Source organism: Drosophila rhopaloa, unplaced genomic scaffold, assembly GCF_018152115.1.
Source record: "Drosophila rhopaloa isolate 14029-0021.01 unplaced genomic scaffold, ASM1815211v1 contig_47, whole genome shotgun sequence".
Taxonomy (NCBI): Eukaryota; Metazoa; Arthropoda; class Insecta; order Diptera; family Drosophilidae; genus Drosophila; species Drosophila rhopaloa.
The window spans coordinates 4060758-4086941 of record NW_025335142.1 but is presented as its reverse complement, the minus strand read 5'-3'; the positions used below and the strand labels follow the sequence as shown (position 1 = coordinate 4086941).

Genomic DNA, 26184 nt, shown 5'->3' with positions numbered 1-26184 from the left:
ATATAAAGTCAGCATTTCCACTAATGCGATTTGTTTAAAAACCATGATACTTTTTCCTAGTCTGTAAAATAGAATCATAATACGTAATGCCCCCGTCTAAAAACACCTGTTGGTGCCATAAAGTGGTAGTTTTAAAAAATGCGATAAGCGTTTGCTTACAAAAATACAATTTAATATACAGGTGAAATTGTTACAAAAAAGGTATAACAAAACAGGCCCTAAGAATGGAACTAGAATAGTTTATTGTTTTCTCTTTTTTCGCTTAATTTTTGGTCTTATAAACGATTAAGCCACAAATTGCTCACACAAATATTTAAAAGGCAGGCAGTTTGGAGGGTGAGAAAAAGTAAGGATCGGAATTGGGTCATGGGTCAGCCGAAATTGAAAACAACAAGCTCACAAACATGCACACTCTGCCTACACAGCAACTACAGTCTACTATTTGAATTATTTATTCTTCAAGCCCATTGCACGTTTGGTGGCCCGTCCCAGGAAGATGCCGGTAAGAAAGACCAGGCCCGTGACGCTCATCAGTATCACAAGGAAGAATTTGCGCGACGGCGAGGTGACCACCTGCTGCATCAGCTGGTGCATATCCTCTGGCGGCATCGCCAGCGTGTCGTCCGCGTTCCGGAACATCTCGATGCGCCTATCCAGCTTCTCGCGGCAGTCCGATTCCAGCGAGTTTGGCGTATCCTTCAGCAGTGTCCTCAGGCAGTTCAGCTCTATTAGGTAAAGATGATAAAAGAATTTTTTTATTATAATTTTTAAATTTGTTTAAATGCACTTAGAGTTTTAGTCAACTACAAACACTCCATTCAATTGGTTTAATATTTAAAAAATTAACTAATAGAAAAAAGTAATGAAGTCAATTGGAAAGATTTAGATCTTAAGTTCCCTAGTCTCCGAATATGACTTGGTTGAAAAATCTAGTTAAGAATATTTATGTCAGCTTACTGCGTCCATTTCCGGCCGACACCTTGGAGCAGTAACGCAACAGATCCACGGTACAGGCCGTCTCCAAAATAGGATCCACGTGGATGTCAGCCTTAGCTTCCGCGATCAGTGCGGCCACCTCCATCTGACACTGCACATTGATTATCTGCTTTTGCAGGAAGGCCGTCTTTAAGCACTCCTCCACTTGGCCGTGCTCGTCGGAATCAATATTTGCCTTGCACAGTTCCTGGATCTCCGACTTGCAGAACACCTGCAGCAGCGGATTCAGCTTGTTGTTGAGGGCTTGCTCCTGCAGGATCTTGATCATCTCCTTGGCACATGGCTCGTCCAGCGCTGACTGGCGGAACTTGTCTTTTAGACAGTGAATCACCTGCAAAGTAATCAACAAAAATGTATATTCAATTAAAGAGTATTAAGCTTTAAATTAAAACCAATAAAGGGCAAGTTTAATTTGCATTTAATATCCAACACAAGAAAACATAATTTTGATAAGATTTCGATTGTCTTAAGTACGCACTGACCGTCTCAAACTAAGGACCTTAGCCCTTACACATGCCAAAGTTGATAAATAATAAAAATGTTTATCAAGAGTTAATTCAATTAAAAAGATTAGCAAAACACCGACAATAAAATAAAAAACTATTATAGCTTAGATAGGAGTTAAAAGCCCTTTAGTTTTGACCCGTTAATGAATGGTCAATTGAAAGGTTGTTCAATTGAAAGCATCGCAGATAAGGAAGTAATTTTGATTGTAGAATGCTGCATAGGCATTGCTTGAACCCGCATGCTTAATCCCAATTGTTTAGCTCTTATAGTTTCCGAGATCTCAAATAAGCATTTAAACCATATCAGTAAACCTTTTTTTTCTACGAATAGCGGGTATAAAATAACGTCTTGTGTTCGTCACCGCCATGATAACACGGTGACCAGCAAATCGTTAGACTTCACAGCCGTTTCATTCTCGATTCAGTTGTCGTTCAAAGTTGTCGTTAGTCGGGTCTGATGCGTAGACGCGGCGTATACGTGATGCTGACTCTGTGCGGTATGGTGACCGCTGCTCTTACCGCCTTTCTTGTGATCACTCTTACCGGCGGCCAAGGAGCTGATGCATCCGATTCAGCAACGGTAACGGTGGAACTATCCAATGGCCAGGGAGAAGTGCTTGGGAATTATGGTTACACAGCTTGGACGGATCAAACTTTTATGCAATTTCGTGGCATTCCCTATGCCGAACCACCAACGGAGGAGCTACGCTTTCGGGTAAGTCAGTTGAGTGTGTCTAAAAGTCATACCCGAAATTATTGACTGCTCAAATGTATTTTTCACTAAATAAAAACGTCAGTAAAAAATCAAGTATAACACTTTAAACCAAAGAAAGGAAGCTAACCGTAGCCAGCCGAATTCTTTCTCTCACCGCAGTTTAATTAATAAATATAAATAATTGATGTTAGTAGATTGTTCGGCTAATACTAAAAAGCTACTACTTTTTTCCTTTTTTTTTTGTATTGACATTCAAGTTTTGCGTCGCCTTAACTGATAAGCTGGTTTATGACGAAATGCAAATGCTTTCTATTCTATATTTCGGCGTCTAGCCACCTGTGGCCCGATCACCATGGACGGGCTCCCACGGCGCACTGAACTTTGGACAACGCTGCCCCGTGATAACTAATCTGGATGACCAGTTGTCTGATGCTGAACTCGAAGATTGCCTCAATCTGTCGGTCTACACTAAAAATGTGAGTAAAAGTTAATGATGATAGTCCTAATCATTATAACCATAGAGTGCAATTTAGGTTCCAAAGTGCTGAGACTTTACGATTGTGAAATAGGCTGTTTCGTCAATTAAACTACGAAATAAAAATACTGATTAACAACTATTTTTTAGCTTTCTGCAAGACAGCCTGTAATGTTCTACATCTATGGCGGTGGCTTCTATAATGGATCCGCCGAGGATCACCCACCAAACTATATCCTAGAGAAAGATGTGGTACTTGTTGTGCCCCAATATCGAGTGGGAGCCCTGGGCTGGCTGTCGACATACACAGAAGAGCTGCCCGGAAATGCGCCCATCGCTGATATCCTACTGGCCCTCGATTGGGTGCAATTGCATATTAATCGCTTTGGTGGTGACCCAGAGATGGTAACTATTTTTGGTCAGAGTGCTGGAGCCGGAGTAGCTAGTGCTTTGTTGGTGAGTCCTAAAACTGGCGACAATCTGTTTAAGAGAGCTATTGTGCAGTCCGGTTCGATTCTCGCCAGCTGGGCCATCAACAAGGATCCACCAGCACAATCGCGTCGGATATGTGGCCAGTTGGGATGTCCTGGCTGCGAACAGCACGATCAGCTCGTGGAGTGCTTGCAAAAAGCAAAGGTTAAAGATATTCTACTGGCTACCACCTCAGAGTCATTTTCGCCAATCATAGGAGATTTACAGGGTATCCTGCCGCAACAGCCCAATGAGCTGGTGAAAAGCTACAGCAAACAGATTCCCTTGCTAACTGGGTTTACTCAACATGATGGTTCCTTCGTATTAGCATGTGAGTGTCATCATAAGCTTCCAATTCTTGTTCATTACTTAACATTGTTTTATTTCAGCCTACTATGATGCTTTGGCTGCCAAGGTGTCCAATGTGAGTTCGTTGAGTGTTCGTCAGTTTTCCCAAGGTATCAATGATATGGTTAATGATACATCGGGACTCTCGGATAACATTTTGAATCGGTTGCTCTTCAAACCTCAGATCCTCAATAGCCATGATCACAATGCTGCAGTTCCCTCTTACTTTGATGTAAGTTTAAAAAATGACCACAAAAAAAACAGAAATTCTTAATTTTTGTACACCCTATTTACAGTTAACTTCGGCAATCTTTATGAAATCCCCAGTGATAACGCTGGCTACCAAAATCTACAATCGACAAACCTCCTCACCAGTGTATCTGTATAGTTTTGAGTACGAGGGCAAATACACTCGATTTGGCTATGAGTTTGGCAACTCACACTATCCATTCAATGGAGGAGTGCATCACTCGAACGACAACATCTATCTATTTGCCACTCATCCACTTGAAGGCCAGGATACTCAGATGGCACAGAAAATGGTGGAGTTGTGGACCTCGTTTGCCATTGATGGCATTCCCAATGAACTGAGTCCTTTGACCAGTGCAAGTGGGCCATATAATCAACTCAATTTGGAGATAACTAAAGGAGAAGATTTATTGGAAACTCTGACTGCCGCAATTGACGATCCTGACAATGGGAGACTGCAGCGAGAGGATGTGGAGTTTTAATTGATAGCTTAATTAGGAAATGTAAATATCAGTGTTATGTATAGGATATTAAAGGTGTAAATAAAAAAAATAAAGTACTTTAGTAGGTAAAGGAGAACAGGCAAAATAACCTTTTTTGTGGTGAATTAAAAAACACATTTTCAGTGCCAGAACAGTTCTCTAAAATTGTAGTTCTCACCTTTCCATTTAGCTCCTCATTCGGCAAAGCACTGGCCACAATGTTGGAGCAATACCGATCGATGTTCTTTCCGCACGCGCTTTGCAGTGATGGATTAAATCGGAAATCTGTATTCTGCTCGATCATGCGATTGACCACCACCAGGTGACACCGCTGATCAAATTGCGTGTCATCTTTGTATGTCTTGAGACAATCCAATAGTTTCCCCGAATCAGTGCTGGGACAGAACTTGTAGATCATTTCCTTGCACGTGGTGAGAAGCGTATAGTCAGTGCCGCTGTCCCCCAACTCCGATTTCTTGACCATGAAGATAGCATGATGACAGGGCTTACCCAAACTAGTCGTCTTCCTTATAAGGCACTCCAGGGCCTGCAATCGATTATATATAAAAAAATTCAGTATTTCATATTTATGTATAATTTTTCTGGATTTGGGTATGAAATGTGTTGAGTTAGAGGCATAATAAGGCTAAGTTCATATTTGTAAACTGGAAAAAGTTTTTATTTATATGTAAATATTTTTCATTGCTCAAAAAAAATGATTTCTCATTAAAAAAGTATTAAGAAAAGAGAATCTAAAACTACACTGTGTTGCACCAACAATTTACATTAATAAAAGTATAATATCATTATAGATTTTAGGGTGCTGATACCAAAAAAAAACTCTATTAAAAAAACTAAAATGTTATATTATATTACAAAAGTATTATTTTTAAACAAAAAAATAAATAAATAATAAATAAAGATTGTCATCAATATTTTTTCCAATTAACAAAAATACTTTGTACTTGCCTTTCCAGTGTTAAAGAGTTTTAGTGGTTAAGGATGAGTTAGATAACTTGCTTTTTCATTCACCTGACCGGGCCCTTTTTCCTCCTCGCAGAACTGCTCCAGTTCGCGCTTGCAGGCGTTTGCCAGCTTGGGGTCCAGCTGGATGCTCTCGCGCTGCTGGTAGAGTTGCGCCTTCACCTGATGACGGCACTCCTTCGGGATCTGGTGTCGCTGCGCCTTGATCGTGTCATTGCGCATCACCTCGCTAAGGCAAGCCACCACCTCGTTTTTGGTTGCGCTCGAGGAGCAAAAGCGCTGGACATACGGACGGCACGCCTCCTTGAACTTGGTCGTAAAGTGGAAGTTTTTAAGTGAGATGATCTGGAAGTGCTCAATGGCGGCCCGACAGCGGAGATCCTTGCGCAAATCGGCGTCATTTTTGTGCGCTATAAGACAGTCCATCATGTCACCTAAAAATAATTGCAAATATGTGTTAATTAATGAACTGCAGAATTCCCTATCACAGAATATTAATTCCGAAATTACCATTATCCTTTCCGCTCTTGAGGATCGCCGAACAGTGCTGCTGCATGGCCTCACCGCAAACGTTCATGATCACGGGATTGAGCTCCACATGAGCAGCTTCTTCCTCCGTGTACTTGACCACAACTGTTTTGCACTCCGGCTGCAGTTGGTCCATGTTTTTTTGTAGGCACTCCATTTCACTGCCTTTTTCCGTGCAGTCAGAGCAGAACGCCGATAGATCGTTAAGACAGTAATCCTCTACCTCGGGAATCAAGTCCATAGATATGGCGCGCTGTCTCATCACACGCTTAACCTCCTTAAAGCAGTCCTTCCTCAAAGTCTGACGCTCGTCCTCGCTGAAGGCCATGCGGTGCAAGCAGGGAAGAATCATGGGACCCCGTTCCGGGTCCATTTGTATGTTCTGCGCATCGTCCCACTGCCTTTTTGCACGACAGTACTTCACCGCGTCATCTCGGCAATGTTTGTACAGCTGGGGATCCAACTTGAAGTCTCTGGCCACGAAGTACTCTATAATGAGGAGTGCTTGCTCGCATTCTGGAAGCATCACGGGGGTGCCAATGTGCTCCACCAGACAGCTCATGACTCGTGCGTCGCCACCCTGTACATCCTTGCAGACCACATCGACGACTGGCTTGCAGGCGCGCCTTAGCACCGGATCTACGCGCCAATCTTCGCCCGCATCGCTGGCCTTAATCAGGGTCTCTAATCCACGCTGGCACTGCGCCGTTACTCGTCGCTGCGGGCGTCTGGCCTTCACATGCTCCAGCAGACAGTGGATGATCTCGCCACCCGTACTGGTAATGCCATTAACCAGCTGCGCCTTATGCTCATCCGGACAGAATTTGGGTATATCATCGGCACAGTCGTTAAGGAGCTCCGGTGACAGCTGATAGTCCTGCATCAGCATGCGTCGGTGATCGGTCAACTCGGTGAGACAGGCGGGTGCCAGTTTGGTACCATTCTTGGACACTGACTCCAGGCAGAGCAAGATCTGGGCCAACCGCACATGCTTGTCCTCGGAAACGCCGCGCCGGCAGTGGTACAGCTTTATGTCCTCCTTACAGGCTTTGGCAAGTCCGTGAGACACGCGATAGTCGCGGCCCATTTCCTGATCTCTTAACGTGATCTGTAAAGCGCACTGTTGCGACATCGAGGCGTGGTTTTTGTGTCGCACCAGGCATTTAAACGCTCCAGCTGTGCCGGCTTTTTCCTAAAACGAAAAAGATAACATACTTCCGTTATTATTCAGTAGCTAGAATCATTTCTTTTCATTATAGATAAAAACACATAAGAAAGATATAGAATGTATGAACTGTCTTCAAATTCTTGCTGCTTTTAAATATTTATTATTATTTTCCGTCAACTTCGTATAATATTTAATGTTTTTTTCGTTACAACAATGCTACAGTACAGTATTTTGTGTACTGCCTAATTTAAATAATCTTATCTAAATTATTTGGGGCAATAGTGAAACGTTTCAACAACATTATTCACACTGAATGCTTTTGCTTCCTTATCTATTAATTTGTTAATACATTTTTTTTGGGACACAGCCTATTTTAAATGGTTTTAAGTGGACCATTTGATTGGGAAGCCTTTAAAGATTCCACTCACCTGCGTGCACAGAGACGAGAGATCCTCTTGGCAGACGCGGAACAGCTCCATCATTCCACGTTGCATGGCAATGGAGTTAATGGCGCCTTGGCAGATGGGCTCAAGGCTTGCCTTGTTGGCGCTCGTTTGAAGGCACTGCACCGTGCCCAACTGCGACAGGACCGAGGGCAGGTGGTCGATGTTCAGCCGACCGCACTTGTGCTGCTCCACGAGCAGGCCGCAGGCGGTGTAGAACTCATCCACAGAGGTGTAATCCTGTCCCAAAGCCTCATAGGCCCTTCTCAGGTGCTGATGACAGGCGTTATTCTGTGGCAGCTTTAATCGCTGCTGATCGAGGCAGCTCCACAGGTGTATGGAGTTCAGGCAGGTCTCCAGCTTGGACCGCTCGGCGGGACAATAGGAGGGCAGAAAGGTGTTCTCAATCCAGGCGGGCAGCTGCAACTGGCGCTGCTGCATCCACAGGGCATGCTGGCAACCCTCGGGAAGGTCCTCCAGCTGGCTGGAACTGAATGTCAGGGCGCACTCCAGCATGGACAGATTATCCGTGGATTTGTGGTGGGTGCACAGCTTTTTGAGGTCCTGGCACTCAGCCAGATCAATGATGTTGTGCGTGGCTTTTGAGCTATCCACGTCAATGGCGGCTCGCCGGATGCGCTGGAGGGAATCTCCGGCAGAAGTGGCCGTGGCCATAAAGAAGACCAACAGGAGGTGGAGCATGTTTGCCGGGTGAGTGTTCTGTCTGTCTGGATGACGGATCTTCTAAACTCCGGTCTCAGTGGTCGGTCATCGAAAACACCTTCAGCGGCGAATTGCTTGCGTCAGCTAATGGAGCGGCTATATATGCAGTCGTAGCGGCGATTCGATGCGCTGCTGTTAACCGAAATACATCAGCAAAAGCAAAGCAAATATATTCGTCGTGTTTCGGATTGCAGCGCCCAGCAACAACAAGAATGTGTAAAATAGATGGCCGGTTTGCAGTTCCGCCGCTCTCACGTCCTGGTCATCGCTTGGATAGCTTTTTCGGCTGCCTAATATCTGGTGGGAGTATTGCCACAGCCTAAATAGCTGCTATTGCGGCATTTAAAGTTCTAATATCAATTATATTTGCAAAATATCCGCTGACGACCAACAGGCGATGGAATATGGACAGAACTATCGGCTTGCCCGCGATCTATCGATAGCCATGACCCAGAATTAGAGATGGACAGGTGGTCAATTAAAGCTTTGCTCTCAAAAGTAATTTTAAATTTTATATGTAGGTGATTTTTACGAGGCAACAGTACGAGGCAGCGTAAACACTGTACACTGAAGGCTTCTGCGAATTGCAGCAAAATGGCAAGATCACACGGTACACAACACGTCAAAAATACTAAATAGCAATAAAATATACAAAAACAATAACACCCGGAAAAGGCCTAACGCCTGGTATACCGATAGTGTTATCGATATAATGTAACTCCACCTTCACAATAAACTCGTTATTGTGTAGATACTTCTTGTTTTTGGTCGAATTCAGTTGACGTTTTGAAGGCTTAGGATAATAAATGCGTGCCAGTGTTTAACTATAAGCGCTATTAATACAACCACCTGTGGTTTTCGGTTATAATCGCAATTTAATACAATAGTCAAGTGCAACGCAGTTTAAGCGCGAGTTTAGTTTACCCTTCCACTGCGAAGCTCACACCTCAAAACTTGTTTTTAGTTTGCCAAGTAGAGCGAGGTGTTTGTGCGTTTGTGTATACATACAAACAGATGTAAAAGTCTTCAGAAATTCCAACGCAACTAATAAATTGCACTGCAGATCTACTTGCATTTGGAAATATTTAAATGATATAATTTAATTGCTGAAACTGGTAACAAATCACAGCTATTCAAAATGGGTAAGTTGGGTGAGCCTTATGGGCTTATAAGCGTTTGAAAACTCAAAAAACTCTTTTTAAAAATAATAATACTAACTAAGCTTGCTTAGAAACTGTTTGGTTAAACTATAGATTCCAATTGGATTCCAATTATTAAATTAACATGTCACGTGGGAAACTAAGCTTAGTGCTGTAACTTAAAGGTTATTATTGTTTTGGTCAGAAGTTTGTAAGGAGGAAGAAGGATACCGAATAAATTTTATGTTTTGAGTTCATTTGAAATGATGTTATATTTAAACCAATTAAAATCATCATTGTTGTTTTTTTTTATTACATTATTGTTCACAAAAGACTATAAAATAAACTGGAAAACAAATATTATTCAAATTGTATTCCCGCCTTTAACACTAATTTTAATATGGATTAAGGTTCTGGACTAATTTCTTTGATTGATTCATCTTCAAACGCAAAACTATTGTTATTTTTTGAAAATAACTATGCGAACTGCATTTTTTATGTAAGAAAAGTGTAAAAAACATAAAAAAATATTATTCATTTGCCCAAACTTAATAGCAAGCAGGCACAATTTTTAAAGATTTAATTTTTTCCTGATAGCGGCTGTATTTATATTAACAAATCGTTGATATCTATTTTTACCCCCTCTCCCCTGCAACAAAATATAAACTTTTTACAAACAATTTTATTTTTAAATACATGTGGCTAAAATAAAACCCTAGATTTTAAACTTGAGGTTAGTCTTAGACTACGTTTTTGCAGTACAATTGTAAATCTCTTGAGCATGTTGTCTCAGATTAGCGACTCTATCTTTCTAAATCTGCCAAGAGTATTATAGTTTGCAGTTGGTCTTCCTGAATTATTATATTTACGCTCTAGCAGCCGACTTCATTTCGTTCGCCAAGAGTCATTGCACGCTACCGGAATTAATGTTTAGCTCTAATGCCGAGCCTGTGCTTGTGTCTTGGTGTCATTGGCATCCAGCTTTTGGCATCTGCTCCAAAGCCTCGGTGGCAATTTTCAGTCCGTCTGCCACAGACACCGCGGGACTTCCGGTGAGAATCTCTCAAATGCGGATGCATTTAAAGGGCCTAGGCTCTTCACTCGCTTCGCTGGCAGGATGTCATCTGGATGTTTCATTTGCTTTTCTGGGGTCGTTGTCCCGTCTGTCTTAGATAGACTTTAAGCAGCCGCCAACCACATAATTAGCTTAGTTACATTTAAAGAAATCGTAGATAAAAAGGATACAAAAAAGGTCAGAATGCATTTTACCCCAATTATGAAAATAGGGTTACTATTATTTATGTGTGCAATAGTAACCAGGCGTGACCCAATAAAGAATAGTAAACATGATTTATTTTTTATCAGCATCAAATGTCATATTGTTCTATTCGATTTACCGTCCGGCTTAGCACCTGAATCGCGGAAAATTCTTCTTAATAAACAATGTAATGAAAAGTTAATTGTTATTACTGGTCCTTTAAACGACATTTTTCTATAAGGTTATCTTATTTCCTTTATTAGTGTGACTTTTTGACCTGACCGAAGCACTGAACTTCTCCAGCAAGTTCGTTGTAATTGTCTCATTAATTGAAACAGAACCAATTGTATACACCGACAAAAATATTGTTCTATTTAAAGTGAAGTTGTATGACAGCTGCAAATAACCTTTTACCCACCCACATTGGGATGAACAACAATACAAAATATTTTAATTTAAAGAAAAAGATTAAGGCGTCTAACAACTTAAGCCTAGATTCGAAACTTTTTATAAAAAATAATAAAAATTGAAATGTGAGGTATTTTATATTCACTTTAAATGTGTAGATATTTTAGTCTGTGTATTGATATCGCTGAGAGTGAATAAGCAAACGAACGCTACGCTCTTTGAAAAAGCAGTTAAAAGAGCTGGTTACTATGATATCTCTCTTTCGAGCTTCTGAGAATCCATTCGATGTCGAACGACAGCCCATTCAGTGTTTTCAGTTTTCTTTCTTTTCTACGGGAGCGTCAGTCGCTGTTCACTGTCATTACTATAAAGACAAATTATAATCATTGGAACTCTTGATTGGATGACGTCGGTGCGCGTGTGATTCATTGTGTGCTGATTAAACTCACCGAGCCCCAGCTCGACCGCTTATTTCCCAAAGGCAGTGTGTAACTAAAACCTCTCTGTAACTCCCGATTCCCAAAAGCATTGTGCAGTATGCCGGGCAAGGGGAACAACCGCGATCGCATCCGGGATCCCCGCGAGGAGATCCTGCTCGAGACGAACTTTGAGGACGATGGCGGAGTTCTGACGCGCGCCTACAACGGAAATCCGTACAATCCGTCCATCCAGAACCGTCGGCGTAACTCGTACCGCTCAGATCACTCCTTGGACAGGTACACAGAGCGCGGAGGCGAAGGTACGATCCGACTTCCAGGATATTCCCGGAGCATAAAATGCATTCCGATTGTGCAATAAAACGATTTCACTCTCACAGCATTGTGTGTACACTTTGTGCTTATTTTGCTTTACGTGAATCACTGGACAACCTGTTACCACTAGTCGCTGGTTCACCTGTTATCTTATCACTGTCTTTTTCCACCTATGCTTGCACAAGCAACTGTTATTCGTGTATGTGTATTTGTCTGAAATGTACCTGCATATTTGTATGTCTCTTTAACGCTAAACATTTCTCTCATTAAGCTTACTTTGTTATTATCCTTTATTATTATTGTAGCACAGTTATTATTCTTTATTTTCCTTTCTCTGTAGTGAGTCACTTCTTTTAAATGAATAATTAAATAACATCTAAAACTTATTAAATATATATTATACTAAAAACCACAATGCTGTCTATAAAACCTTTTTTTTTATAAAAAAGAAAAGATAAAAACTTTTCCGGTTTGATTATTATATGATGGTGATAATTTTAGAGATTACATTCTATGCATGAGCTTATTAAATCTTGCCAACGTACAAATTTCATTATCGTTTTTCGAAACTGGATTGATACGATGCAGGGTCGGATTCCGTGAATTAATTTGGACTTTTGACTCAACTAAAAAGGTTTTAAATTAACGTTCGCAATAAAAAAAATATTATTTAAATTAAATAAATATATATGCAAAGCGACTTTAATTTCCTGTACCCATTTAATTTTTTGATTTTTCCCTATAATAATTTCAGTTTTAAGACACCCTAAATATATTAATGTCAAAACATTACTAATTATTAAAGCTAAAGTTTAATTTTATACTCAAAAAAAATCTAATGATTGTCTCATAAATACTATTTAATCTTTCTAGGAGAATGCTGCCAATCGTGCATGGCGCGCATTCCATATGCCACTCTGATAGCCACACTCATGTGCCTCCTGGGAGTGGGGATCTTCTGCTTCACCATGTACCGCGGGGCCTCACTCACCGTCATAATGGTTGACCAGGTCTTTCACCTGCGGCTGATATGGTGAGTTATTAATTAGCACTGTCCAAATATGATTTACTTGAACTATCTAATTTATTTAGGATCGAAGCGGTGCAAATGATATTTGTTATAATTGGAGCCGGCATGGCGGCCCTCGGATTCATGATTTTATTCGTCGGGTTTTTGGCCACCGGTGCCACCAGATACAAGGTTTACAGGGCGTGGCGATCGCGAGTGGGTGGTCGAATCTCGTGCGCCGTTCTCATGGGCATAACCTACCTGCTAAATTTTGTCTGGAGCCTGATCCTTTGTTTCCTAGTTGTGGTAACCTTCATTTATACAATGTTCTGGAACATGTGCTCGAGTGTGGAGCAGTCCCAAAGCTGCATTGATTTGACACAATTCCGTAAGTCTCATTATACAACAACATATATGTTACTGATATTTCACCGGTATTTCAGATTTTATGTTTCCACCAAACACGAAACTCGAGGATATGAAGGTCTGTGAAAAGTACGAAATAAAGGCTTTCTGCAAGGACGGTGTGGAGAATGCTGAGGTCATGTTCATATTGGCCACCCTATCCACACTTTTGGTGCTGCTCAGTCTGGTCCATTATCTGATGTGCCTGTCTGCCAACTATGCCCATATTCGGGATCACGAAAAGTTCCAGGAGCTACAGGAAATCCAAAATCTGAACGAGCTCGAGTACAGTGCTACTTCGAAGGATCGTTTCTAGGACATATTTCAGAAGATTCAATTTGAGCTTAAAGAGAAGTCCAGCGCTATTTGAGATATTCTCGCTTAATACAACGAAAGATGAACAAATTTCCAACGAAAACCAGCATACTTTAATTAAGATTTTTTGTTTAGACCTAAGATTAAAGTTGAGTTTAAAGTTTTGCTTGTTCATTTAATGAGTTAGTGGCTTCAACAATTATTTATGTTCAATCATCTTCATATACATAAGTAAGTAGTTTTATCCAAGTACAAACTGCCAAAAGAAAATATCCCACTGAAATTCAGCTTTTTATATTCTTCACTCTTTTACTAACATTACTTTTCCGTCCACTACATTAAGTTAGCTTACATTCATTATGTTTCTGTTTGCAACCTATAAGTCCATACAAACATAACAGACAAATGCTTATGCTCAAATTGATTCTTCTGAATTGCCGAATGCATTTTATTCAAATACGAATACGTTAGTTAATCGCAGCTTATCATTATATAGTGTAATCCATCCGTGCATGATTAGTGCAAGAAATAACTTTAACATGTGTATATTTCACTATTGCATCTACAACATAAAAGCAATACGAATCCTGCCGTAGTATTTCTGTAAATGCGGTAGCAACAGTTCAATAAGACAATGTTAATCTAAAGATTGGACTAAGTATAAATATATTTATCTTGTAATTAATATATACACCTACATAATAATAATAATATATTTTATACTACACTTTTCTAACCTCACACTTATACAAAAAGGTAGAACGACATAAGGAGTGTTTACACGTAGACTTCTAAAATTTAATTAATAAAAATATTTGAGTAAAATCAGTCTTTTTAAATCAACTGGGTGGATTCAGGTCTCATATAGATATTTCTGTTTAACGGAGCAGGATCTGAGCTCCAGACTTATATTTACAAAAACAAGTTTTTCCCCTAAGAAGAAATGTTTTTTTTAGCTTACCCTTGAATCATTCAATTAAAATAAGAGATCAATTTATATATTTACGAAGACAAACATAGTTACATTTAATTTTGAGCAAAATTCTTTTTTACTTTACATTTTTTTTAATCAAACCACTTGATTTACTCATTAAAATGAGGACAGGAAAAAACTTAAAAAATATATTTACCATTAATTTATAATACAAATATATTCGTTCAAACTTAAAATACTATTTGAGCAGTTTTTTGATTTAGTTATAAAAGTATGCGATTGTAGCAAGGCGTTGTCGTTTTGGGTGTCATTGCATTGTTGTAGTCAATCTTTCTGCCGCTTCCCAGCAATGGAGCGGTCTTTAACTTCAGCTGAATGTTTGGTATCTGACTGATTCTATCTCTGACCGCAAAAGGCAAGTCATCGTCTTTGCCGAAGTGGGTTGAAGTTCCATTGGGCTGGGTGTATGTTATACCTCCACCTTGAATGTGTGGAATAACAGACACTATTGATCCATCATAAAATTGCACTTGGACAACTCCATGGGAGAGCTAAAAGATAAAGGATTTAAAAATTTAGTAGGGATGTCTGAAAAATAAAATTATACAAAAGAGCATTACCTCAGTAGCGATACCAATATCAGGTATGTTGATACGCTTGATGGGGACATTTTGATGGGCGGCTAGCATATTTGACCTCGAGCAATCGCTTCCGAAGTCTGTGGTATTTCGAGTCGACGAAATAGTGCTTACGGAAAAGTTAATTGATCCCTGCAGGATTAAAACAAATTAATTTTACAATCCACATAATATTTTAAATATATCTACCTGATTTGATTTTGGTGTGGAAAACGCAAAGTTTGTGGTATCCCTAAGGCCATCTAATCTTTGAGCTGGTTGTACATCTGGTATGGGTCTTCGTCCGATTGTGACTGGAAAACACGTATTGTCTTTTGTCTGAGCAACCTCCAAGGCATTACTAATGTTGACACAGTGAGTGAAACACTCGTTTCCATGCTCTATTAAGGATCGTGGCTCCGAGCAGGAATGATCCGACAGCAACATTCCATTTGCATCGTATACCTTAAGTCCCTCGGTGGAAGACTTTAGCACCTTGGCCCCCGAATAGAAGCGAATTTCAAAGTCCGTCATCGTCTCCATTAATTGGCATTTTCCTAGGGCACTAAAGTATGTGACTTTCGGTGTTTTGGTCTTCACCAGACCTACAAATCGAGCTCCGTATATATATTTTTTCCAGTGTTTACTGGGCAAATTTTCGTAATTATAAACACAATCACCACTCGGTATTATAAGATCTGGTGGCTGCTCTCTTATTGGTAGGCCACTGAAATTGATTAAAGTATTAAGTATCATTACTTTTATTTTGATCATAACCCTTGTCTTACCGCCCAGGATCTGGCTGATAAATTATGATACGCTGCCCGTCTTCCGATATGCGGCAAATATCATTAATGCGATCTTCATTTAGCTTTGGCCGAAATTTAAGGAACTCCAAAACCACCTCACCATTGCGCAAAATACTCATTATAGCATTCTTCGTCTTATATCGCGTCGGTAGTAACCTTTTGGTGCTCAATGGTGGCACCGAAATGCGCTCCTCCTTAAGAGGCGCTGGTCTAGAGTTTGGTACAATATCCATGTTCATGCGAAAAGGTGGAGCCTTAGCTGTTCCTGGCCAGTTTTGCTCTACCAGTCCTGTTGAAGTCTGCCGAAATAAACCAGGCTGATCGTAAGCCAGTTGATGGCGATCCGGCATATATTCCTTTTGTACTTGGGGAAGCATTTGTTGTGGCCTTGAGTTATCCACAGAACGAATTCCCTGGGAGTTCCTTGAGTCACCTAAATTAGATCGATTAGAGAAAATTCCACCAATTAGCGATGTCCCATTAATACTTACTGCTAGCAAACGTTATAATTCCACTATCACCGCTTTCAAGGCTGTGGCTGAACCCTCTCGACGTTGAGTGCCCAACATTTGAGCTATTATCCACCCTTTTCAGCATGAAAGGATGACACAGAACTGCCTCCAGGGTAATGCGTTCGTGTGGGAGTTTCTTTAGCAACTTGTTTATCAAGTCCTGCGCCTCATAAGACAAATTAGCCGGCATTAGATACTCAGACATGACCACTTTGTTAAGCGTGGACTGCACGGCGTCTGTTTCAAAGGGCGGACGTCCAACCAGCAGCGTATACAGCATGCATCCAACGCTCCAGACATCCGCTGGCAGACCGTGGGACACACGTGAAACCACCTCTGGCGATATATAGTTGGGAGTTCCACACATCGTCATATGCCGCTCATCCGGGCGCTTCAATTGGGTAGCCAGTCCAAAGTCGGCAATCTTCACGTGCATCTCCTTGCTGAGCAGAAGATTGGAAAGCGAGATGTCGCGGTGCATGATGTTGTGCGAGTGCAGGTACAGCAGACCGGCCACCACCTGCTTTAGTATGGATGCAGCTTCCGCCTCCGTAAAGGGTCTTGCAATATGGTTCATATAGCGATGAAGTTCCCCATTGTGGGCCAGCTCCAGCACCAAGTACACATAGTTAGCGTCCTGAAAGAAGGTGTACAGCTGGAGAACAGATGGGTGCTTCAGGCGGGAGTGGATTTCCACTTCCTGGCGAACGCGGTTGGTGAGTCCAGTGCCCTGGATCAGATTCTTATCGATCTAAAGGCAAATTAATGATTAATTTTTTGATTCACAATTTCAAAGGATTCCTTACCATCTTAATGGCCACATCCTGGTGAGTATGCAAGCAACGCGCTTTGTAGACACTCGCAAAACCGCCCTTGCCCAACAAGTGCTGTACTTCATAATCCTGCAAAGGCAAACCACGCTTGAAAATTCCGTGGGATAACAAGATTCCAGTGTACCCACCTCAATTGTTTCTCCAAAGGCCCGATTGGACAACATAGTTTGCTTTGTTTAACAGACTGATTGAGCCACTTGCTATTTATTGTTATTATAAATCAACCAAAGCCATGTAAACAAACAAGCCACAAAAATTTGAAAGGGAACGCCACCGTTAGTGTTGGGAAACTATAATGCCAGATTACAAATTAAAATTTACCAACACAATCGAGGGCTGCATTTTCGATATTTTGAGCAGAAACTCTAAATTTTTTTATTAATAATGTAACAGCATTTATCAAATAACAAAACACATGTATTCATTTATTTTTAACTGAACTTAATTTCTACTGGAGTCTTTCTAAATATAATTATATACATCTATCGATAAAACGATACAACAAACGTTTAACAACACTCCCTCAGTGGGTCCAGAGCTCGTTAAGGCGAAATCCCAGTATGCCTCCATCAAATACTTTTAAAAATGCTTACAATTCATTTCAAAATAAACATATTTTTCATTAAGATTCATATTTAACCACTTATATATAAACAAACTTGGAAAGTTACAAATATTTACTAACAGTTTTCTGTTAAATATGATCTTTCGCCACAGCGCGTTCACACCGCCTCGAAAGGTGATGCAGCCCTGGTTGATTAATCGCCGAGAATATTGCCAGCCATTGCAAATGCAGAGAATCATGGCAAAATTATTCTAATGGTTTACTACCTAAACAATGCCTAATGAGACATGTTACTTGCATTTGAACAAACTTTCTTATCTATGTACCAATCCTGCAATGATTTGATGTAATTTTCGCGTAAAAAATTCGATTCGAAACCATAAACAACGTCGGAGTACGAGTCTGCGATAGCCGTGTTATTTAATAATATAAGAGCTTCAGCGAGTGCGTTTGCCGACAGCCAAAACAAAGAAACACGATACCCGCAAGTTGTGGCGGCCTTAAAGTTTTTAACAAGTGGTGTTTGCATAATTTACATCAAAAACTGGTAAGTCCGCAGAAAAGAAAATAAAATGACCCACATCCACACTTACATTTGCAAGTAGGTATGTTATGTGCGGCGGTGTGTGTCTCATACATAAAGTCACGCACACAACCTTGGACTCGCACACTACGTCACCGACGAGCAACAGTGTTGAAGCAGTGCTGGAAAATGTGCTCGGAAATCCTTAACATAATTTTGAAAATGCTGTTTTTAAATATCAGAAAAAACGCTATTTACATTAAATTTGCTTGCATTTTTAGATAACGGGAGTCCTTAGAAACTTCTCGTCAGAGCATTTCTTCTTTTGAGGTAAGTTTGTAAAAGTAAATAAAGTGGTGAAATTATTATTTTACTTAATGAAATATACAATTGCTTTAGTTAAGTCTTTGTTATTACCTTAAATATGATTCGATTTTAGTTTATTTAAATGTAAGTAAAAAATATTTTTTATATCTTCTGCCGAATTTCTATAGTGTGACCTGCGATAATCATCCCTAAAATATCCGTGGCAACAACACGCGTTCTTCCGCTAATCACCTCATTCGCTGTTTGGCCACACTCGGCACTTCATTATAACCTTAAAATGACAAGTTATAAATTTTTTTTATATTAATTTCAGTGGAAACCGAACACTAAATCCACTTTAAAGAGAAGTGCAGTGAAGTGCCGAACCTTTTCGATAGCTTGCGCGACAGCGTCGCTTGTGAAATAGCACATATCCCCACGATAATCATGTAAAGAAAACGTCATACGAATATGTGCTTGTGCTGAGAGGCAGCGATGTAAATAAAATTGGAGCTGCTCCCGAGGAAAATCTCACCACAAAGCTGTAAAAACTTGGATGCCGGAGTGTTACTTGCAGTACGAGTTAAAAGAGCGATCGAAACAACGAAATACCAGCACGAACCGTAGAAAACTGAACCTGGTGTCTGCGGATCTTGCGAGTTCTCCGATCCCAACCGTCGAGACGCTACGATGCATGCATCCTCCGCCGCGGCGACCGCACTTGTGGAGTACTCGGACGTCAGCTCGGAGGACTTCTCGGACCAGGAGACCGGTGACTTGGATGCGGAAGCCGGCAAGGGAGCCGGAAACATCAAAAAACCAAAGCCAGCTACGGATAATCAGTTCTCCAAAGGTCGTCTTGGTGCCAAGCCCGATAAGGAGGGTTATGATAACTACAGGTAAGAGGCACATGTAACCCCACCAAAGTGAAGGTGTAACCCACCGTTTTTGCAGAAATAGACGAGCAGAAGACTCAAACGATCCCGCTGCGGCCGGATCGAGGCAAACTTCGAGCAGCGAGGCGACCAATCCGCGTGAGGATCCCTCCCAGGCATCCAACACCTCGAAGGACGAGCTGTGGAGCAGGGAGATCTACATGTCCAGCGACTCCATTGACACCGACGAGCTCGAGGCGGAGATGAAGCGCCAGAAGCGCAAGAAGCAGAAGAAGGACAAGCACAAACACAAGTCTAAGAAGAAGTCCAAGAAGCGCAAGAAGAAGCGGGCCAAGTCGTACTCCAGCATCGATTCCATGTCCGATAACGACATCAATGCCTTACTAGACCGGCGCTACACCCCGCCGACGGCTCCTAACAAGAGCAACGAGCGGACGGTGAGCGCAGCGCCCTCCACCTTCACCCCACACAACCTCAAGGAGAGCAGTTCGCCGGCCACTCCTCCGCCCGCGCGTCGCCCTAACCCCAATAGCACCTACTACGGTGAGTCGTCTGTTGAGACGGCCAACACTGCCCTGGGCAGCAACCTGCAGGTCACCGTAACGAACAAGCAGACGAGCAGTAACCGGCACCGCTCCCCACCTCCCTCCACCCGCTCAAGTGGCAACGGCCCGAGGTTTGCAAACTCACCGCGGACTCCGCCGCCCTCGCACTACACCTCCTCTAGCGGTGGCGGCGGTGGTGTCGGCGGCAGTGGGTCAGTGGCGCGCGATTCACGCAGCTCCCGCTATGTAAATAGTCCCCACAAGGAAGAAGTGAATGCGCATCATCGCTCCAGTCACGATCACGGATATCAGGCTCGTTACTCTGGTGTCGGTTCCAGCAGCCACGATGCCAGGAAGGTGAAACGCTTATCACCGGGTAAGTTTGGCTTACTATTATCTTATTTATTTTACTCACCTCCGAAAATACGTTGCAGAGCTGGATCGCTACAATCATCAGCCGAGCACGCCGCCCCACAAGCGGCGGAAGTTCAGCGATAGCCGAGATGTGGGCCTTGGAAACTTTGAACATAGTAGACACCACTCTGGCAAATACGAACGCTTCAGCAGGGATCGATATTCCAGGCGGTCATCACGGTAAATCGCATTATTTATTTTAAAATGCCCTATGAGTAATAGCCCAAATTAACTCCAATACAAGCTTACTGACAAAATTTGTTTAGGACTTGAAATCAGATAATAATTTTTAACAGGTTCTCATTTCGTTTTTTGTCATGTTAACACTTTTCGTTATTGATATTTTGAAAGAAATATTTAATAGTAAACACATTCAGATGAAAAGGGTCAATAAACCCTATTCTAAGTTCAACTATTGTACAATTGGCGTAGAAGTGGAATGGTAACTTGGGCTATTGTGATTGCGTATGTCAAAAATTAAATTAATGTATTTGTTTACCACTTTTTTAAGGAGCCCTAGTGTGCAGCACTCGCGAAGTCGACAATCTCCCGTCGGTGGCACGACGTCCAGTGGAGCAGGTTCAAATGCGTTCCGGCATGGAAGCAGTCACAAACACAAGTACGGAACGACGGCTAGCCCGCCATCTTCCCATGCGACGAGGTCCAAGCGTGCTTCCGGAGCTGGTACCTCTGGTGATCGCTACTCAAGATCGCCGAGGCCAAGTTCGCGCTACTTGGATGCCTCACCGCCGTCGCCTGTCGGAGCTTCCAGCTCTCACCACCATCACCATCGTCGCTCGCCAAAGATGCGTCAGAGGACCAGAGGGGGCAGTCGTCGCCGGTCGCCCAGTTCGGCCAGCAGTGCCAGCTCCGCCTCGCGCAGCCGTTCGCCCACGTCGAGGGATCTGAAGCACAAGCGGGAGGAGTATTTCAAAAAGATCAGCGAGACAAGTCTGTTTGCCGAGCTGGTTAAAGACCGTCACAAAAGGCAGAAGGCCCTGAAGGAAATCATTGAGCGACAGGAGGAGAACAGCAATAGCAATAGCAACAGCAACGGTGCACTGACCATTAACGACAACAGTTCCTCGGTAGATGGCAACACGCCCAACACGGGTGATTGCCGATCTGGCCCTGGAAGTGGAACACCCGCAGCGGCGTCGACGACTTCCAATGGGCTTGAAGTCCTGGGTAGCAAACCAGATCTGGACCTCAATAACATTCCCATGCCAAACAAGGACACCGATATTTTGGCTCCGAATCTGGGTCCAAGCTCCGATGTTCCGGACAGTTCGACGCCATCGAAGCAACCTTTGTTGGTAGCACCGTTCTCGGCCAATAAAAACAACCTTAAACCGAAGAGTCTGTCCTCTTTGCCGCTGCCTCCTGGCATGAATGCCCTCGACCTGGTCAATGCGAGATCTCCTTCGCCGGCGCAGAAAAAGGAATCGGATGACAAGAACGCCAATTCCACCGGCAGCGCCAACAAGAGCGTGCTTAACCTTCCGATGCCACCGGTAATTCCTGGCAGCGAAGAGCTAAGTGGCGACGATGATGTTATCGACAGTCCCGAAGACTTTGATGCCCCAGCTGGTGGCAATGTGCATGGCAAAGTTGGTGGGCAGGGAGCCACCCGTCGTCGACCAGTGATACTCAATCGCAGAGATTCGAGGAACAACGTCCGCGACTGGGGCGAGCGGTGTGTGGATGTGTTCGAGATGATTGCGCAAATAGGAGAAGGAACTTACGGTCAGGTAAGGATTGCAATTAAAATGTGTCAATACATGATGCCTGATGGTTTACCATTTATCTTTGCAGGTCTACAAGGCGCGAGATCATCATACTAATGACATGGTGGCCCTGAAAAAGGTCCGGCTCGAACACGAAAAGGAGGGTTTTCCTATTACAGCTGTGCGTGAAATCAAAATACTGAGGCAACTAAACCATCGCAATATAGTAAACTTGCATGAAATTGTTACGGACAAACAGGATGCCGTCGAGTTCCGCAAGGACAAAGGATCCTTCTACCTGGTGTTTGAGTACATGGATCATGACCTGATGGGCCTGCTCGAATCTGGCATGGTCGATTTCAATGAGGAGAACAACGCTAGCATTATGAAGCAGCTCCTGGATGGTCTTAACTACTGCCACAAAAAGAATTTTCTTCATCGAGACATCAAGTGCTCGAACATTTTAATGAACAACAGGTGGGGAGATTTACCATTGGGGTCGATTATAAATGAATTTCATTTCAGGGGTGGAAAGTATTTATGAATCTGAACAGTTACATTATTTAAAGCCAAACATTAGAGTGGGATAAAATGTACTTGATTCTCAAAAAATATGATTTTTAGAGAGTAGTTAAATGTTTTTATTCAGTAAATAATTGCATTACTGCCTTTTCCCCTTAAAACAAAATTTATAAAAAAAGGCTTCAGAAAAAAAGGCTGCAATGTTCAGTCGATTTCCATATAATTGTAATATTTAAGATTAATCGTTCATCCTCAGAATTGAAAATATTTATGTGCTCCTTGCAGAGGTAAAGTGAAACTGGCGGACTTTGGATTGGCAAGACTGTACAATGCAGACGATCGGGAGCGACCCTATACGAACAAAGTGATTACCCTTTGGTATCGACCGCCGGAACTGTTGCTTGGTGAGGAGCGATACGGTCCGTCGATAGATGTATGGTCCTGCGGCTGCATCCTCGGAGAACTCTTTGTGAAGCGGCCACTGTTCCCAGCCAATGCAGAGATGGCTCAGCTTGAAACCATATCGAAGATCTGCGGATCACCGGTTCCTGCCGTGTGGCCGAACGTAATTAAGCTGCCTCTGTTCCACACTCTTAAGCAGAAGAAGACGCATCGCCGTCGCCTGCGGGAAGACTTTGAGTTCATGCCAGCCCCTGCTCTAGATCTGCTAGACAAAATGCTGGACTTGGATCCGGACAAGCGCATAACGGCCGAAGATGCGCTCCGATCACCGTGGCTGAAGAATATCAACCCCGACGAGTGAGTATATCACAACCAGATTTAATCCCCTGTGGGTGCCCCAAACAACCAACTGATGTTCTCGTATTTTTAAAGAATGCCAACGCCACAGTTGCCCACGTGGCAAGACTGCCATGAGCTTTGGAGTAAGAAGCGCCGTCGGCAGCTGCGGGAACAACAGGAGTCGCTGCCTCCCACGGTGATAGCCTCGACCAAATACCAACAGCATGGAGCTGCCATGGTGGGAGATGCTTAGCATTTGCTGTTTGCTTCGCTTCTTAATGTAAGAGAGAGCTACAAACAGCGAGATGGCGAGGAGTGTTCCTGGTGGCACTAGCAACTAGCCGTAACTAGCAATAACGTAACCAATAATGGGATTCTGTTATCCACGAACAGGGCCAGAATAGGTTGATTAAGACTTGTTCTAGCCGTTGTCGAGTTTAAGACAGCTTCAATAAAGTCTTGGCTACATTTACAAATTGCTTTATATGTTGGGCAAATTGAATCAATCGCTGTATAAACGAAAAGTGTTATATATAATCCGCAAGATACTTTTTGAACAAATCATGATTTTAAATATTCAATTTAATTTACTTTGCTATTAGTGTTTTTAATTTTGGAATATTAAATTGGCAATCGGCAGACATCGTGCATAAGCGGGAACATTAAATTCGCGTAACGAAAGTGTAAACTAATAATTCAGTACGTATTCGTATATCATCAAAGGCGATTTGTAAGTGACCATGTTTCAAAGCTACGAGATAAGCGTATATAGTGAAGCAGTTAAAGATTAGCATTTTAATTATAAACAAATTGTTAAATAATAATAGACTACATATAGTGTATTGACTAGTTTAGTTTATTGTTAAGTATTTAAGAAAAGTGTAAATTATAAATGAATTTATCAAGTAAATATGTACTAATTTACCCATATGCAGGCATTTGATAAGTTTATATTTTAATATGATGTTTGAGCGCACACAGCATCAGAATAAGTTGCATGATGTGCGTGAGACTGAAATCGATTCACTCCAAATTATGTAAATAGGTTGATTAATTCTACCATTACACACACGATCAACAAAAGTAATATCTCAAATCGCAAATCAAATTGACTAAATTCATTTTTGGAACATCAAACCCTATCTAAATAAAAGTGAAATATATAAAGTGTATTTTAAATTAATTGGTAGCTGCTTAAACGTATTTTATTACTGGTAGTATTCCTTTTAATATTTTACTTTTTTTATTTCTATTATTCAAATAAATTTTTGCTTAATGGGATAAAGCTGAACTTATTTGTTAGCTTTTATATGAAACGGAAATAAACGAATTTAAAAGCGTAATTTTTTGGTTAATATAACACTAAGTGAGGAGGATTTACATTTTCAGCTGGAAAACATGTTTACATTTAATTTAAGCGCAAAAATTTCTATTATTTCAGAAAAAAATAGCAAATTATGATATGTTAACGGCCATTTTTGTGTTTTTTATATTCATTTTTACTGCAATTTTCGATTACAAAATTGCTTTATATTTTATAAACTACTTAGTCTTAAAATCACCTATTCACTCATTAAAAATTAATGCAATTCGTATTGTTTTTGCAGCTGGTCTAAGCTTCTTTTTTTCAAAAATTTCAAAAATTAACAATTATTAACAACTTCTTAGTTAATAATTTGTATAATATAAATTACGTTAAAAAGTGTAAAGATATGGGAGGCAAACGGTCACTCAAAAATAAATTGTTAGTATTTTTATCGTTCGTAGGCCAACGAAATGATTTGGTATTTTCAAGCGGTCTTACTAAGTGCAGCATATATATAAGTGCGTTTCATCATCAGATTTGTATGTATATTGTGTCAGTTCGCCTTTGTTTTTTAATTGCAAACCCGTCAATTAAGAGATTGCTTTACGGTGTGTGTCCAACTACTCTTATATTTCGGGATAAGCCTTCTAGATGGTATATTTTCGAGGCATAAACAACGGTAAAGGCTGCATCTGTGGGAGCGTGTCTGTTTGTATACCTACATTATTACGATGCACTTGGAAGGCCAAAAGAGAAATGCAGTGGAAAGTGAAGTGTATTAGCGAACTATAGCCAGCTGAGTGGATTTGTATTGGATGAACAGAATTACCAGGAGTGATTAGCTGCTCCAAAGATCTTTGGCAATGATAACTTGATCCAGACATTTTCTAAAAGAAAGTGAGGAAAACCATATGTGCGTGTATGTAAATAGAAGTATTTTCTCATTCCTTTGTACCGAAAACAAAGCAAAGTTGATTAATACGAGCCCACACAGTCAGGGGCGGAAGTATTGGCTAATTCAGAGTATTCTTCATATTTTGTTATAAAATCCCAAATCGCAAACTTTTTTTTTTCTTTTACGACGTAGTAAATTTTTGGTCATTATAAAATTGGTTGATTCATTGTTGTTTTTATTTTTTGAGATCGCTAACTATTCTTTTTTTATTCTTTAAATTATATCTTATAGCATATTTCTATGAAATAGGAGACAATTTCAAATGCGTTCTATTCCACAATAAAGTTCATTGTTTAGGGTCTATGATACGGGGGTGAATGTTTTCTAGTGGTGTGGGTGAACCAGTTTTCGTTGGAGACTTTATAGAGCTAATTGAGCGTAACAAAAAAGAAAACCCCTATGTTATACGAGGAAAACTCCAATACCTTTAAAATCGACTAGTTCAAATGTTCTGCTATCCTAATCTTGAGACAAGTTAAGATAAGATAGTTATTTTAGAATGTGTTGAACAATATTTAAATGATCACTTTAAAATTACATTCAAAACAGCTTAACACTTTTAATTAATTTAGTTTATAATATAAATAATTAATTCCAATATTTTT

General features: G+C 41.2%; 5 protein-coding genes across 8 annotated transcripts; 3 read left to right on the top strand and 2 right to left on the bottom strand.

Annotated features, from left to right (window-relative positions):
* Positions 1 to 150: 150 nt before the first annotated feature.
* LOC108045145 (Golgi apparatus protein 1) lies at positions 151 to 8512 on the bottom strand. Of its 2 annotated transcripts, none has more exons than XM_017124367.1 (6): positions 7351 to 8512; positions 5737 to 6946; positions 5263 to 5660; positions 4421 to 4789; positions 958 to 1327; positions 151 to 725 (listed from the first exon to the last, which is right to left on the bottom strand). In XM_017124367.1, exons 1-6 carry the CDS (start codon positions 8065 to 8067, stop codon positions 448 to 450), a joined length of 3342 nt encoding a protein of 1113 aa, XP_016979856.1. In that variant the 5' UTR covers positions 8068 to 8512; the 3' UTR covers positions 151 to 447. The 2 variants fall into 2 exon arrangements, with proteins under 2 accessions (XP_016979856.1, XP_016979857.1); XM_017124368.1 differs by having other exon boundaries at positions 5275 to 5660.
* LOC108045147 (glutactin) lies at positions 1887 to 4396 on the top strand. The gene is made up of 5 exons (XM_017124369.2): positions 1887 to 2217; positions 2550 to 2693; positions 2843 to 3494; positions 3553 to 3743; positions 3808 to 4396. The coding sequence occupies exons 1-5, from the start codon at positions 1960 to 1962 to the stop codon at positions 4240 to 4242; spliced, it is 1680 nt and encodes a 559-aa protein (XP_016979858.1). The 5' UTR covers positions 1887 to 1959; the 3' UTR covers positions 4243 to 4396.
* A 302-nt stretch (positions 8513 to 8814) lies between the features above and the next one.
* On the top strand, positions 8815 to 14106 carry LOC108045155 (neuronal membrane glycoprotein M6-a). 2 transcript variants are annotated; one of them, XM_017124377.1, is made up of 5 exons: positions 8815 to 9230; positions 11420 to 11632; positions 12519 to 12678; positions 12738 to 13042; positions 13098 to 14106. In XM_017124377.1, the coding sequence occupies exons 1-5, from the start codon at positions 9227 to 9229 to the stop codon at positions 13373 to 13375; spliced, it is 960 nt and encodes a 319-aa protein (XP_016979866.1). In that variant the 5' UTR covers positions 8815 to 9226; the 3' UTR covers positions 13376 to 14106. The 2 variants fall into 2 exon arrangements, with proteins under 2 accessions (XP_016979866.1, XP_016979867.1); XM_017124378.2 differs by lacking the exon at positions 11420 to 11632.
* A 291-nt stretch (positions 14107 to 14397) lies between these two features.
* On the bottom strand, positions 14398 to 17351 carry LOC108045144 (serine/threonine-protein kinase PLK4). Its single transcript, XM_017124366.2, has 7 exons — positions 17208 to 17351; positions 17053 to 17148; positions 16226 to 16997; positions 15714 to 16167; positions 15136 to 15652; positions 14929 to 15078; positions 14398 to 14859 (listed from the first exon to the last, which is right to left on the bottom strand). The coding sequence occupies exons 1-7, from the start codon at positions 17241 to 17243 to the stop codon at positions 14572 to 14574; spliced, it is 2313 nt and encodes a 770-aa protein (XP_016979855.2). The 5' UTR covers positions 17244 to 17351; the 3' UTR covers positions 14398 to 14571.
* A 449-nt stretch (positions 17352 to 17800) lies between these two features.
* LOC108045143 (cyclin-dependent kinase 12) lies at positions 17801 to 24481 on the top strand. 2 transcript variants are annotated; one of them, XM_017124364.1, is made up of 9 exons: positions 17801 to 18191; positions 18449 to 18497; positions 18808 to 19372; positions 19428 to 20290; positions 20349 to 20508; positions 20840 to 22079; positions 22144 to 22532; positions 22863 to 23336; positions 23412 to 24481. In XM_017124364.1, the coding sequence occupies exons 3-9, from the start codon at positions 19164 to 19166 to the stop codon at positions 23569 to 23571; spliced, it is 3495 nt and encodes a 1164-aa protein (XP_016979853.1). In that variant the 5' UTR covers positions 17801 to 18191; positions 18449 to 18497; positions 18808 to 19163; the 3' UTR covers positions 23572 to 24481. The 2 variants fall into 2 exon arrangements, with proteins under 2 accessions (XP_016979853.1, XP_016979854.1); XM_017124365.2 differs by lacking the exons at positions 17801 to 18191; positions 18449 to 18497 and having other exon boundaries at positions 18711 to 19372.
* Positions 24482 to 26184: the final 1703 nt, after the last annotated feature.